The sequence below is a fragment of the Syngnathoides biaculeatus genome, chromosome 9 (assembly GCF_019802595.1).
Source record: "Syngnathoides biaculeatus isolate LvHL_M chromosome 9, ASM1980259v1, whole genome shotgun sequence".
Taxonomy (NCBI): domain Eukaryota; kingdom Metazoa; phylum Chordata; class Actinopteri; order Syngnathiformes; family Syngnathidae; genus Syngnathoides; species Syngnathoides biaculeatus.
Genome location: NC_084648.1, coordinates 21,108,069 through 21,122,966, shown reverse-complemented (window position 1 = coordinate 21,122,966; position 14,898 = coordinate 21,108,069). Strand labels below are relative to the sequence as shown.

Sequence of the window (14,898 nt, the reverse complement as noted above, 5' to 3'; positions counted from 1 at the left end):
GTTGTTATTATTATGATTATCTAGTTCAGTTTAAGTAATTAGCCTCACTGTGAGTACTGCGGTGCTTTTACACTTCCACCAGAGTCAATATGGTCATTAATTTTGATAAATCGAGGACAAAATGAGAAGACAGTCTGAAACGATTCATGTCAGTTTTCTGTTTTATTATTTTATTTATTTTTTTTTTTTAACTTTTTATTTGACAATTGAGATGATACAGGATGGCAACAAGTCTCCATGAGATTGCGACATGACTCCGTTTCTCTGAGCTCGGTTGCTTTTGTCTGGTGACGTAAGTGACGTAGGCTACATTGCGTGGTGACGTATTTCCTCCTTCCTTTCCTCTCCTAGCAGCGAGGTGAGATTGGCACCAAATGATTTTCGTCAGACTTAATCTAAAGCCATCGATGGGAATTTCACATTCGGTTACTTCCAACTTGGCGGTTTCCATCCGGCTATTGATAGTGTTGAATTAGATGACCTTATTTTCTGTGTCCGCCATGTCTGCGGGGGACTAGATGGGTTTGTTTGGTGCGCTGTCGGCGTTTTCTTTTCGGGCCGTCGGTTCCGGCCGAGTAGCGCAGCGAGCAAAACCCATTTCCGCTTGAAACGTTGCGCTGTATTGAAGGATGCAAATGTGTGGCTTGATTTGGCGAATTGCGTTTTGCCGTTCGCGTTAGCCTTTTGGCTAGCTCAGCTCCCGTCTGGTTTGCGCCGCGTCCACTTGGGCTTGAGTCAGAACTCCGGGCCGGGCTACCTTCTGGGTCTGGGTCTCAGTCGAAAGGCAGGAACCTTCACTTGGTCTGACCGCTTGCCGTTCCAATTCCAGAATGAAGACCATTCTCAGCAGCCAGACGGTGGACATCCCCCAAAATGGTAAGAAAAGTTGGGTTGGGGCTCGCGGGGCTCGGCGGCTCGCGCTCAACTTTGTTGTGCGTTGTCTTGCAGTCGAGGTGAAGCTGAAGGGGCGGACGGTGACCGTCAAGGGTCCCCGTGGCAAACTCGTCAGGGAGTTCAACCACATCAACTTGGAGCTCAGACTTCTGGGCAAGAAAAACAAGAAGGTAGTGGCGCTCACAAACAAAAGGGCTTCCCCTCTTGTGACTTTGACGTTGAATTTCAGCCTCTATGGATGGGTTTCCAATTACGCCATCTTGTTTGTCACAGGCGTCTGAACTTGTGAACGCACATAGCCCGCAGTGTCCAATTTGCTGACTGGCACAATTCATACCTCGTGTTTGATCCACGGATTGACTGCTAAATTTCCGCAGTCGCCTGCTCGAGTGCCTCTCTGTGACTCTTTTTTTCAAGCTGCTGCTGTCACGCTTAGCGCAGTTGCCAGTTCCCTTTCGGAATGTCCTGCTTAAAGCAGTGATTCCCGAACAGTGTGCCGTGGGAAGTTATCCATTTTTATGTCAGTGCTTAAAAAAAAAAGTATTTATATCCAAGAAATAATGTCTTTATTCATCTCTCTATGCCAGTGAGGCACAATGATAGACAGAACCCAAAAAAATCCTTTTCTATTAGATGGAAGGACATACAGTAATTAATTTTAATCCATTTTTGGTGACGTACTTTTGTTGGTGCGCTGTGTGATTTTTCAATGGCTCTGCAAAGGTTGGAAATCAAAGTATCACACTGGCGAGGCCTTTTCATCATGTTGGCTGTTTTCTTGACCTCATCATGCTCAAATGTGTGTTTTTAAATTCGAATTGAATGAGGAAATGTTTTTTTCCTCTCCTTCAATCGCTAACAATCCCTTCATGGGTCAAACATCTGTTGGGAATTTTGCTGTTCAGTTCCTCGTTGGAAAAGAGAAACACGTGGATGTGTGCATTCAAAGGTTTGGGAAATGGGAAATTTAGCTTTCCTTTTAAAGTTTGGAATGCATTTGCAGTTCATCATGAAATTCTGCCAGAAAGCTGAAAAGCCTAAATGAAAAAAAAAATCAAAATGTTGTTTCCATATTTGATGGTGGTCTAAAACTGCTGACGTTAGCAGCATTTCATTTCCCGTCGCAATACTCGACAAGTGGATTTGGGTGGGCCTTCTCAATTTGACGCTGGCACGTTTCAGGGGCAAAGTGCTCTCCAAAATCGCACAAACGTCATTCGTGCACCATTTATGGATTTCAGGAATTAAGAGTGAAACATAGGCCTCGGGACCAGACTTTGAAAATGCAGACGAGTGTTTCCAACTCCGGACTTTCTGCTTTCGGTGCAGCGCGAACTCGCAGAGCAACCGAGAAATGGATTCATTCGTTTCTCGCTTCTTCTGCTGTGGCTGTTTTTGTATTGTACATGCCGCTCGGTAAACTTTTGGAACTTAAAAAAGGGCAAACGTTGGACCCATTTTGCCAAGCAGTTTAGTGTACCAACTGCAACGGAGGCCTCGGACGAATTGTGCAAAGAAATGACACGTTCCTTTGTATACAATCAGTGAGTAAAATTGTTCCTTCAAGTGGGTCGATCATTTGGACTTGTTTGACTGTGCAATTTTTTGTTTTTTCTTCCCAGCTGCGTGTGGACAAATGGTGGGGCAACCGAAAGGAGCTGGCAACGGTCCGCACCATCTGCAGTCATGTCCAGAACATGATCAAGGGGGTCACTTTGGTAAGATTGACACTCGGCTTCTTCGGACCGACTGCCGATTTGTTCCTTCTCTTGATAAGTGGGTCCATTCAACCCGAAGTTGTCCGGGCAATTGGGCACCTTTTGTGCCAGTGTAGCGATCAAATGGTTGACGACGTTTGGACGTCCCTCCCCTCCCGTCTGACTGCAGGGCTTCCGCTACAAAATGCGTTCAGTGTACGCTCACTTCCCCATCAACGTGGTCATGCAAGAGAACGGCACTCTGGTGGAGATCCGAAATTTCCTCGGCGAGAAGTACATCCGCCGGGTGAGAATGAGGACAGGTGAGTTCCTTGTCACATTTCATGTTGACCGATGATTTTTATTAGTATTCGTGGGATTCTGCACTTCCTAACCAGATGGAAGACAAAAACGGCATTTTTATTATGGATAAAAATAGATGCATGTCTGCTTTTATTTCCTCAATTTAAAAAAATGACAGTAATATAAGAAATACAATGCTTAGACCGCTCTTCAGCAACAAAAGATTTGAAGCAACTAAAAAAAAAAAAAAATAGTAATTACCACACACCCTCTGCCCCATTGGAAAGGGCCCACTTTCCAAAAAAGAAAAAAAAAAAAAACTTTGAAAGGAAGCCACAAAGCTGATGAGCAGCAAAACAATAAGTGCAAGAAGTCATTGTATTTTTCCACTCAAAGGTTTTATTACAAATGCACATTTTGGTACGTGCCTGTTCACTTACTCCCTAAAGTTTAAATAAAATTATTTTGGGGGGGTGTTTAACCTTACTTTTTTTTTTTTTAACGACCATATTTCATGGTTTCATGGACATGGCTGAAAAATGTAGGAAGCGTCCCAGCTCAGGTCTACACTCAACCATGATTCTACTTTTCATTTTTTGTTGGATGAAAAGTCCATTGTAGTTGTTCAAGGCTGCGTTTTGATTCATCTTTCTAGCTGGAATAAAAAGTAACGCCGTGCTGTGCTTCTTCTCACAGGTGTGATGTGCACAGTCTCTGCGGCCCAGAAGGACGAGTTGGTGCTGGAGGGCAACGATATTGAGCTGGTGTCAAATTCCGGTACGTTGGCAACCTCTTGAGTCCAAGCGTAATATTTTTCTGTGGTTGTGATCGCCTCATATTCTGGAACGTTTGCCATCTGATTCCCCCCCCCCCCCCTCTCCCTCCCAAACTTTGTTCTTCCAGCTGCTCTCATCCAGCAGGCCACCACAGTCAAAAATAAGGACATCAGAAAGTTCTTAGATGGTATTTACGTGTCCGAGAAGGGAACGGTCGTCGAGTCGGATAAGTAAAGCGGGAGTCTGAACCCCCGGTGAGGAAAATCAAGATTTTCTGCACCCTCCCTCCAGCTGCTGCTTTTGAAACATTCTGAAATGATGTCAACAGGGGCCCTCGTGAACCAATGGACGCCAGAAAAACGTCCTTTTGACGTCAATCATCATATTCAATAAAGTGGGAATATTGTTTCATCGCCTTTTTGTTTTCTTATCAGGTTAACTGCGTGGATGAGGCTTGAAGTCCTTCACTGAATCCGAAAGGAAGTTTACACCCTTCCCTCCCCCCGTATTTGTCAGTATGGATTGAGAATGCTACGTTAGTCAAAATTATCCGTAGGAATAAATCTGCTTCATCTTTTGCTTGATTGACAAGAAACCATCACGCTCACGGAACAGATTACGCCATTTACATGTAAAATGCGCTTCCACTTAAGAAAACATGTTACAAAACCACTTCTGGAACAGATTAATTTCATAAATTGAGGAGGTATTGGTGAGTTTTTTTTTTTTCCCCCCCTTATTAATCTGAGTTATTTACTGGGTAGATGTTTTCTGGTGTTCGTTATTTGATGCTTTCCCAAAATTTGAGCATGATATGTGCCCTGCGATTGACTGGCGACCAGTTCAGGGTGTAGTCTGCTTTTTGCCCGAAGTTAGCTGGGGTGGGCTCTGACACCCCCCCCGCTAACCTTTGTGTTGCTAAGCAACTTGGAAAATGGATGGAACGTCTTTTTGAACACGTGAAAGGATGAATGAGTTCCATCTCAGTCGCTGCAGCCTGAGGCCGGTCGTTTGCCGGCTGTGTCAAGTTCAGTGATGAGAGGTGCAGTTGCTTCGTTGCTGAAAATGTTACCAAGCTGCCGTTTTGAACACGGCAGAAGCAACAATAGTCCAGCTGGGTACTCGCGTACTTGTCAAGAGACTTTGTGCACACAAAACGGAAGGGATGAGCTCCAAGGTGTCTGTCCTCGTCCCAGCATTGATTAATGTCAACAAATAAACAGTCATCTCTTCTTCACACCTTGGTGAAATATTTAATATTAATTTATTTAAAAAATAAAAAAAAAGCATTTCGCAAATAATGTACAGGTACTGTAGAAGAATGGAGAGGAGTATGACTTCACCAATACTACTTTGGAGACCGGTCATCATACTTTTCGCCGTCAAAGGTTTTGGCATCAGGTTGTGGCGGTGTTTTGTCAACAGTGTCCAAAAAAACACTTTGCGAAGGAAATTAAATTCACAAATCGCCTCCATGACAGTCATAGAGATAATCCTGTACAAAGAAAGCACGATGGGTTATTTTAAAATAACTTTAGTACAATTTTAATGTGATTTTATTTTGGTCAGCAACAACATGAATCATCAGGAACATGCGCACAAAAACAATGAATAACGCTGAAAAAGGCTTACAGATGAAGCACATTTTATGGTTATCTGCACTTTGGGATTCTTTCTTAAAAATTGAGAAATTAGGTCGTGTTTGTAGATGGTTAGAGCGTTGGCCTCACACTTCTGAGGACCGGGGTTCAAATCCCGGCCCGCCTGTTTGGAGTTTGCACGTTCTCCCTGTGCCTGCCCGGCTTTTCTCCCACATCCAAAGGGGGCGGGATTTGAACCCCGGTCCTCACAACTGCCAGCCCAACGCGCCGCCTCGCCAAAATCCAAAACAACGACTGATGACGTGGAATGAAAGCACGCCCAAAATATGGCGGGCGAGTTGACGTCCGTGTAGGAGCAAGTGTACCGTGACGTCACTTTGAGGCGACAGCAAGAGTGCTACTTGGCGCCAAGTGACTGCGCGTTGTTGCTCTTTCTGTGACAACAAACGTGAAAGGAAGCCGCGGGGACGTGTTTACAATGGTAACCTTCGACTCGGGACATTTTCTGAAATGACAAGCAGTCCGGCGCAAAGTGCTCGCTTTAACTTTCTGTCCTTTGATCTCGCCAAATCCGAGCAAAGCCGTCGCAACGTCGACTGCTGAGTGGTTAGCTTAACCCATTAACATGAAATACGTTTGAGTGTTTTGATGTCGGTAAAATAAGCCGTTCCGTGTCCACAGTGTTTGGGAAAACGGGTGCAACGACGCCCAATGTCACGCATTCGGTAACCAATTAGCGTTGAGCAAAGTAGCGCGCGCATTTGATTGATTGTAGCACGTCCGTTCGTCGGAACCTCCTGCTTGCCGCTCGTATTGAGTAATTTGTTTTTGGTTGCCGTCGCAGGACATCCGGCGGTTCTTTGCGCCGTCGGCACTCAAAGGGACAACGAATGGAAACATCAGAAGCACCAAGACAAATCCTCTTTCCTCAGACGAAGAGGTGAAAAAGAAGAGAGAGACCAAGGCAAGAAAAGAAGACCTCCGGCTGGACCGACCCCCGGGGTGGCATCTCTTCATCGTTGTCTCATGTATTGTTTTTCTTTTTACCTCAGATGAAAAAGCAAGGAGCAGGAGGGAAACCTGACCAGAAAAGGAAAAAACGTGCAGTCATAGACTCGGGTAATTAATTATGTCGGTGAGATTTGCACGTTCTTGTTGTTGGCATAACTAAAGTTGCATCTACTGCTGCTGTTTTTGAAACAATCAATACCTTTTAGGTACACTAATACTTGTTGGAAATTATAATCAATCTTAATCTGAAACAGCCCGATGAAGAGAGGCTGGCCTGCCCACGTTTCTTCTTCTTAACTCGAATTAGATAATTTTAATCGAGGTACGAGGTTAAACAAAGACGGAACAGCACCGTGGCTTATCTTCAAATTTGTTTGATTTTTACCGTCAACTTTGTTTTTGTTTTTGTTTTTTTTTTTTTTTTGGTCTCGTCAGACTCTGACTCAGAGGAGCGAGAGCGGAAGTCCACAAAGTCGCCAAGGAAGAAACAGAAGCCAAGCAAGGCCGCAAAGTCCCTCAAGAACGAGTCTGTTCTCTGCGTCTTGGAAACAGGTCAAATGTTCCGTTCTGTAATTGTTTCCGAGCTTAACCGAGGCAGCTCGTCCGGGTCCCTTCAATGCGGAGGAGCTCGGCTCGTGCGCCGTGCGCAATCCTCCCTGGCATGTTAAAAAACAAAGAGTTGAGTGTAAGCCATGGAGCAGAGGCCACAATTTGAGGAAATGGCGCTTGAATGCTTTGATAGCATCGAATAGGAATGTTCAATGTTTGAAGAGGCGGAACAGTGTTCGATTCAAGCAGAAAAGGTGATCTTCCGACACGCTTTTGTGATTGTAGACTCAGACAGCGACGACTTTGACTCCCTGAAGAAAACCTCCACAGGCAAGTCGAACGGCACCTCCCAAAAGAGCCGCTCCAGTCCAAGTGTGAAAGAAACCGCAAAGTCCCCCAGGAAGTCGTCCTCGGTCCGTTCGCAAACTGGAGTCAAACGTGCCAGCGCGCCTGTCACGCCAAAGCCGGCGCCGGCGCCGCCCCCGCGGGCCGAACACACCCCCACCTCTGCTTTCGACTACTTTGGCAACGAAAGCATCCAGCGCTCGGGCAAGAAGCTGGTCGCCAGCGCCAAACGAAAGACTGTGAGTAGCCACCGCCGACGTGTCCTCCGGTCTCACCTTTGCCGTTTAGCCGTCGAAGATAACGGAGGCTACCGGAAATTCTTCTCGTCCTCAGCCTGTCCAGGACGCCGACGATCTGAGCGACGAGCAGATTGCCAGGCATCTGCAAATGGTTGAGGATGCTGAGGTAAACTGGGGAATTGAACCATCCATGAAATTAAAAACGGGTCCCGCCTTCCTGTGGAAACTTGACTCAAATTTCTCCACAAATGACTCTGCTTTTCAAAACGCGTAGTGAAGTCCTAACTATGGTAAATATTAGCCGTATGGACTAGTGGACAGCACACTGTCTGCCTCACACTTCTGAGATTTGGGGTTGAACTCGAGGCTTTCCCGTGTGGGCTTTGCGTGTTCGTTCTGGGCTTGCGTGCATTTTCTTCAGCTGTCCCAGTTAATTTCCACATTCTCAGAACGTGCACGGTTTGTATTTCAGCAACATCAGATCCAAAAACGACCACCCACCCCCCAGCGATCGGGTCAGCTGTCAGCATTAATTCGTTGGCAATTGAGGTTCTCCGTTCCTAACGAGTTCGTTCCTTTGGGCTGTTTATAAACGTAAGGTGCACACGTGGAAGCGGCCCAAGTGTCATTGGCTAAACGGGTTTTTTTTTTTGGTACCTTTTTCCTGTGAAACGTCTCTCTCGTCGTCCCTTTGCCTGCCACTGTAGATGGCGAAGGACTCCCCACGTTTGAAAAGTGCGTTTTGTAAAGCTGCAAATGAGTTTGAATCGACATTTAGACGGTCATTTCTGCTTGAAAATGACTGTTGTATTTCACCTTCGGCTTGCCATACTTTATGATGAATGTCATCCAAAATGCTTTCTGAACGGGGCCTTAGTTGGAGAAGCGGGTCCACGAAGACGAAGACTTTGCGCGAACACTTGCCATGCTGGATGCGGAACCGCAGGCCAAGAAGGTGCTCGCCGTTCCAAGCGCTGCCCGCTTCCCGAATTGCGTGGGCGTTTGTTGAAACCCAACTTTTGTTTCGTGTTCCCTCGCAGGTCCGTAAAGACTCTGATCTTAAGACCTCCCCCGGGAAGAGGACTGCACTCGGCCCCCCAAAGGGCAACAGAAATGACGGCGTGTCGGAGGACCTCGTTGGTCCTTCGCCCGAGAAAAACGCGGCTCCTGTCAAGCCCAGTTCCAAACTGGGGATGATGATGATGAAGAAGAGGGAGGAGGAAAAAGGACACGTGACTCCGAGCAAAGCACAGAAAACTTTGAAGGCCTCCCCCAAAAAGGAGCCAATCGCAGTCTCGTCGGCAGAAAAGCTGCAAGCGTCCAAAATAGCCAGCGCACTTCAAACATCTCCCACGAAGGCAGAGGTGAGTTCCACTTGGGAAACTGGACTAAATGAGTACACGCGGGTAAGAAATGAGCTTTTTAGACAGTTGTCGGGGGGGGGGGGGGGATAATTATTTTTTTAATTATGGCTCAAGTAAGTTGGTGGTGGGATTTTTGTAATTTAGATATTTCTCTCTCCCCCCCCCCCCAAAAAAAAAAAAAAAAAACTTTCCTCTGCTAGGGGTTGAACCGATTGACTAGTAACTAGTGTCAACTTCACCGTCGGCCATGCCGGTGGTGGGTTGAGGTTGATTAATCATTTTGTTTTGGCATCGGATGCCTCGCTGCAATCGACACGTCCCAGTGAGAAGCGGAAAGTACGAGGGTTTGGCCAAAAAGTTAAATAAAAACCATCAAGCAATTACTCATTGATGATAAACTGTTCTGTATTTTTTTGGATTGGTTGATCAATTAATTGTTGCCCCTCTACTCCGAATCCTGGCGGATTGACGACAACCCCCCCCCCCCCCCCATCTTGTTAGAGCGCAGGGCCTGACGAGGCAGAGAAGAAGAAGGCCAACACGTCCGCTTACAGGAATTACCTCAACCGAGATGGGCCACGAGCGCTCGGCTCCAAAGAAATCCCCACGGTCCGGCATTTCCGGCGTCAGCGGTGTGGTTTTGCCTGGCTGACATGCGGGTCTTTTCGCCAGGGTGCGGCCAACTGCCTGGAGGGTTGCGTCTTTGTGCTGACGGGCGTTCTGGAGTCGCTGGAGAGAGACGACGCCAAATCCCTGGTCGAGCGCTACGGCGGCAAAGTGACGGGCAACGTGAGCAAGAAGACCACCCACCTGGTGCAGGGCCGAGACAGCGGCGTCTCCAAGCTGGAGAAGGTGCGCCGCGCCTCATCTTGCGTCACTTCCCAGTTGTTTCATAATCGCGCAATTGATGTATTTCACGGCAACCTGAGCGATTGATGCGCAAATGTGTGAATTGGGAGTCACAAGGGTCTTTAGTTTTTTTGGGGATTCTGATGCTGCTCAGGCGCAGAGTTTCGGTACCAAAATCCTGAGCGAGGATGATCTGTTGGAGCTGATTAGGACCAAACCGGGAAAGAAGTCCAAATATGAGATTGCTGCGGAGGCTGAGGTCGGCGCTCACTTGATTTGGAATTGTGTATGTTTTTTTTTTAAACTAACTCATACTTGAATGAGTTTGCCTTTTTCTTGCTGTTCATCCAGAGCAAAGGCTCTATGAAGAGCAGGACTTCTCAGGTCACCCCTAAAGCCTCCAAAGGCAACTCCAAATCCCCTCAAGCTCCGAGTCCCTCCAAGACTGGACAGACGAGCACCCGCGGTGCCAAAACCACGGCTGGCGGAAGAGGCTCCGTTCAAAGCGTTTCAAGGAGTTCGGACCCTTCCTCGTCCGCTGGCCCACCCCCGAGAACGAAATCGGTAAACGAGGAAGGTGCCACGCTGCTGTGGGTGGACAAATACCGCCCGTGCTCGCTGAAGGCCGTGATAGGGCAGCAAGGCGACCAGAGCTGCGCCAATAAGCTGCTGCGCTGGCTGCAAAACTGGTACCGGCACCACGGCGGCGGCGGCTCCAAACCAGCAGGTAACACGCCGCCTCGTTCGTTGCGCATTCAAGTTTCAGCCGTTTGCGTTTTCCCCAGAAGAGTGCACGTTTCCCTTTTGATTTTCTCGGCGTGGAGTCAGTAGATTGGGAAAGTTTGGGGCAGGAAAAGATGACGGCTCCGGATGCAAAGCTGCCCTGCTGTCCGGACCGCCGGGTGTGGGGAAGACCACGACGGCGGCGCTGGTGTGCGAGGTGCGACAGACGACACTCGCGGCGCGTTGGGGATTGTCCAGGCTGAGAGGTTTTTTTTTTTTTTCCACTGTGGGGTGGGGGGGGGGCCACTAGGAGTTGGGTTTCAGCTACGTGGAGATGAATGCGAGTTGCACGCGCAGCAAAAGCAACTTGAAGGAGGTGGTCGCAGAGTCCCTGAACAACACCAGCATCGAGAGCTTCTACAAAGGTCAGCAGATTCCTGTGGCCGCGGCCGCTTCATTTTTGAATGTGTTGCAGATATCCAAAAATAATTCAATGAAAAACAAATAAATACCGCTATTTATTTCAACCTTGACTGCACTGCAAGACGTCAAAGTTTGCTCCCAAACGTGACGACTGATTTCCTTTCTAATGTTTGACGACCCTTACGATTGGTAGGCACTTCCCAAAAAGTGAGCGCCAAACACGTCTTGATCATGGACGAGGTGGACGGCATGGCGGGCAACGAGGACCGCGGCGGCGTGCAGGTGGGCACGCCAGTTGCTCCGTTGACCTTTCGCCGCTGACGGGCGCTTTTGTCGTCCCGCAGGAATTGATCGGCCTCATCAAGAATTCCAGGATTCCCATCATCTGCATGTGCAACGATCGGAACCACCAGAAGATCCGATCCTTGGCCAATTACTGCTTCGATCTGCGCTTTCACAGGCCGCGACTGGAGCAGATCAAGGTGGGGAGGGCACATCCCGTTTTGCCCGCTTTTCTTTCAAAGTCGGTCAGTGGAGTTTAGGCGGCGCGGCGCGTCGAGCCGAAAAATTTAAGACCGCTAAAATCTTCCATTACCTGATGTAACGGTCAATATTTTTATTAGCCTTTGTTTGAATGCAAAATACACAAAGATATTTACATTTAATCAACACCTATTTGAAACTGATAAATGGAGTATTACGGTTATATATCTCAATGTATGGAGACCTCAGGCAAGGGAAACCGAGATCTAAAATTTGTGCTTTGTCTGGTCCCTCATCTGGGACATTTTTTGCCGTGGGTGACCAGGCCAGCCCCCCCCCCATAAGGTGATGGCTCAAGGAGGGGCAGGAGCACAAGTATACTCAAAATTATCCTTAGTTCCCACCACCACCACCACAATGTTTTTTGTATTCTACTTTTTTTTTTTTTTCATTCTCAAATTTCTAGCTCGCTAGCAGGCTGGCTTTCACGTCGGAAGCCATCACTTTGGTTGTTTCGAAAAGCGAACTGCATCGAATCCATCCGTGGGGTGGCAGAATTGGAGCTTCTTCTTCTCAACCGCACTTTTGCCCCCCTTTTTTCAGTCGGCTATGATGTCCATCGCTTTCAAGGAAGGAATCAAGATTCCGCCCCCGGCGCTTAACGAGATTATCTTGGCGTCCAATCAAGACATCAGACAGGTTTGCATGCGAAACCGTCGCCGCCGGCGCCCGAGAGCCGGGATCATCATCATCATCGTCGGCGGCGGCGTTTTCCTCAGGTGATCCATAACCTCAGCATGTGGTCGGCCAAAGACAAGGCGATGACGTACGACCAGTGCAAGTGCGACGCCGCCGCCGCCCGCAAGGACCTGAAGTTGGGGCCCTTCGACGTGTGCCGGAAGGTGTTCGCCGCCGGCGAGGAGACGGCGCACATGAGCCTCATCGACAAGTCCGATCTCTTCTTCCACGACTACTCGCTCGCGCCCCTCTTCGTCCAGGAGAATTACCTCCACGTTCGGCCCGCCGCCGCCGGGTGAGGGACGCCGCCCGCTCTTCTCCTTCGCTTACGTCGAACCGCCGTTGACGCGGTTTCGCTCTTTCTAGCGGCGACGTCAAGTCCCACCTTGTGCTGCTCAGCAAGACGGCCGACTCCATCGGCGACGGAGACCTGGTGGACCGACGCATCCGCTCTGGCCAGAACTGGTCTCTGCTGCCCACGCAGGTACCGCTCGCAGTTCTTCGGAATTCGGGTTTCAAGCCCCCGAGAATATAAATCCCTCGTTAATTTGACGCATCACGTACCGCGTTTTCCGGACGACAGCGGGCACTGGGTAGTAATAATAATATTTTCCTCCCCCATGCACTAACAGCACCAGACCATATTCCGTGGAGATATATTCAGAGTTGTGGGCAAAAGTCCAGATTTTGTGGAAATTGACTCCCGTTGCACATGTTTTCCCTTCTATCCAGAAATGTCATTTTGGAATGTGCAGTAATAGACAGATAAATGTAATCTATTTAGACAGATCTGAAATGCTCCCGTTTTCCATCTTTGCTTGGGCAATTTTTGGCGGGAGGTCGAAATTTGCCCGACGGGACCAGTCGCACGGCTGCTCGCGATGGCCGAGACGCCACGCGAGCAAAGCATTCTGGGACTTGTAGTCCGCACTCGCGGCGTGCTCCGGCTCTGGCCGGCTCTCCTCCCCATTCGATTTCTGGACTCATGTGGGCCTGATATCTTGATAAGCGGCCTGCACATTTATGACCTTGCTTCTTTCTTTATGATGGCGGCACTTTCATAACAGATAAATTCCTTTTGGACAATTGATGATGGAAAATGTTTCTAAATGTGAACAAATGCGAGGGTGACCCGGGTGGCGAATGTTGACCGTGTGAGCGGCTGACGACGACGACGACGATGATGATGACGGCGGTGGTGATGATGCGTTTGTTTGTAGGCCATCTACGCCAGCGTCATCCCAGGCGAACTCATGCGAGGGTACATGAGCCAGTTCCCGTCCTTCCCGAGCTGGCTGGGCAAGAACTCGTCGGCGGGCAAACATTGGCGCTGCGTCCAGGAGCTGGCGTCGCACATGGCTTTGAAGTGAGGGCGGCACGCCGCAAGCTTTACCTCGGCGGGGGAAGCCGCGGCGCTAAAGGTGTCCTGTGGGGTGCAGGACGACGAGCGGCGGGCAAGCGGTCAACCTGGACTACCTGCACTTCCTGCGGCAGGCCCTGCTCGACCCGCTGCAGAAGTTGGCGGCCGACGGCGCCCCTCTCGCCGTGCGGCTGCTGGACGATTACCAGCTGGTCCGGGAGGACGTGGACGGCATGATGGAGATGGGCTCCTGGGGCGGGAGGCCCGACCCCTACTCCAGACTGGACTCCAAGGTCAACGCCGTCAGGATTTGGGTTTCAAACTATTGCGGGAGGGTTCCAAAAAAAAAAAAAAAATGGCGATAAACAAATGTACGTTGTTTTTCTCCGTCGCAGGTGAAGGCGGCGTTCACGCGAGCGTACAACAAGGAGGTCCATCTGACGCCGTACTCCCTGCAAGCCGTCAAGAAGGGGCGGGGCGCCGGCGGCGAAGAGTCCGAAGCGGGAGTGCAGGGCGCCGCGCTCTCTGACGACGAGGAGGAGGGCGACGCCCTCAGTGTGGATGCGATGATCAAAGTAAGTTTGGAGACAGACAACAAAATGTGTGCGGATGCTCTCGATCTCGGCCAATTTTGTGTCCTCGTGCGGCGGCGGCAGAAGAAGAAGAAGACCAAAGCCACCAAGAGGGAGAAGCCTGACGATTCCGCCAAGTCCAAGTCCAAGGCCAAGGCCAAGGCGAAAAAGTGACACGAAGATCCGAAAGCAGGCGTCGTACGTCTTCTGCATCCACTTCCTGCCCTTTTTCCCGGTTTTGAAAACCTCCCAGGGAGCAGGACCCTCACGACTCGTTTGCAAATAATCTTTTCTTGTAAATAGAAAGATAAGCCGCTTGTGTTTTTGTATTTTTTAGGAAACGCGGTTTGGTCATTTTCCTTATTTTGTTTGGGCGTTCGTATCCAGAAACGATGTGGACGAAACAAGGTTGGAGAACGCTTGCTTCTCTTTTTTCAAGTTTGCACGCCAGGCCCGCCCTCGTGTCGGCACCAAGATTTGCGTTCAAAACTTGAGAGTTAGCGGTCATTCATACTTCCTGCTTTGGACTTCTGCATTCAACATTTCCACATCCTCCTTCTCGAAAGCAGCCACCTTGTGAGGATAAGCGGCTCGCACAACGGATGGATAACGCTGACGAAGCTTTTAAGCCTGTCTTCCATTTCTTTCCTCCTCCTCATTCTGCGCCGCACGTGTCGGACGAATTTGAAGGCCCGTGAGATGTTTTCGCATCGCCGGCCGTAAATAAGAAAAGGCGACGGCCCGATTCGTCGTCTTCCGGCGATCTGGAATGTGAATGCGAACTAGCGCTCGGGTCCACTACAGCCTGCGACCCGCCGAGAGGCTCTTGAGAACTGCAACCCGCTTACTCGTCTTTTTTTATTCGACAAATGAAAGCTGTCCGGACCGTAAACGTGATGGCGCCCGCGCCCTTTTATGGGGACCACCAAAATGACTGCGAGCCAACTTTTATCCGCGAGAAGGAAGAAGAG

At 49.2% G+C, this 14,898-nt stretch overlaps 2 protein-coding genes across 3 annotated transcripts; both read left to right on the top strand.

The window, feature by feature from the left end:
- Window positions 1–268: 268 nt before the first annotated feature.
- On the top strand, window positions 269–4,081 carry rpl9 (ribosomal protein L9). The gene is made up of 8 exons (XM_061829853.1): window positions 269–358; window positions 830–876; window positions 949–1,064; window positions 2,517–2,612; window positions 2,782–2,914; window positions 3,591–3,671; window positions 3,798–3,924; window positions 3,999–4,081. The coding sequence occupies exons 2-7, from the start codon at window positions 831–833 to the stop codon at window positions 3,902–3,904; spliced, it is 579 nt and encodes a 192-aa protein (XP_061685837.1). The 5' UTR covers window positions 269–358; window position 830; the 3' UTR covers window positions 3,905–3,924; window positions 3,999–4,081.
- Window positions 4,082–5,601: 1,520 nt separating this feature from the next.
- rfc1 (replication factor C (activator 1) 1) lies at window positions 5,602–14,778 on the top strand. 2 transcript variants are annotated; one of them, XM_061828730.1, is made up of 23 exons: window positions 5,602–5,752; window positions 6,116–6,235; window positions 6,324–6,390; window positions 6,718–6,834; window positions 7,117–7,415; window positions 7,510–7,581; window positions 8,293–8,370; window positions 8,456–8,779; window positions 9,281–9,388; window positions 9,452–9,631; window positions 9,783–9,887; window positions 9,980–10,355; window positions 10,453–10,568; window positions 10,662–10,776; window positions 10,968–11,056; window positions 11,119–11,256; window positions 11,861–11,956; window positions 12,037–12,290; window positions 12,362–12,479; window positions 13,216–13,361; window positions 13,435–13,648; window positions 13,751–13,930; window positions 14,015–14,778. In XM_061828730.1, exons 1-23 carry the CDS (start codon window positions 5,750–5,752, stop codon window positions 14,099–14,101), a joined length of 3,402 nt encoding a protein of 1,133 aa, XP_061684714.1. In that variant the 5' UTR covers window positions 5,602–5,749; the 3' UTR covers window positions 14,102–14,778. The 2 variants fall into 2 exon arrangements, with proteins under 2 accessions (XP_061684714.1, XP_061684713.1); XM_061828729.1 differs by having other exon boundaries at window positions 14,012–14,778.
- Window positions 14,779–14,898: the final 120 nt, after the last annotated feature.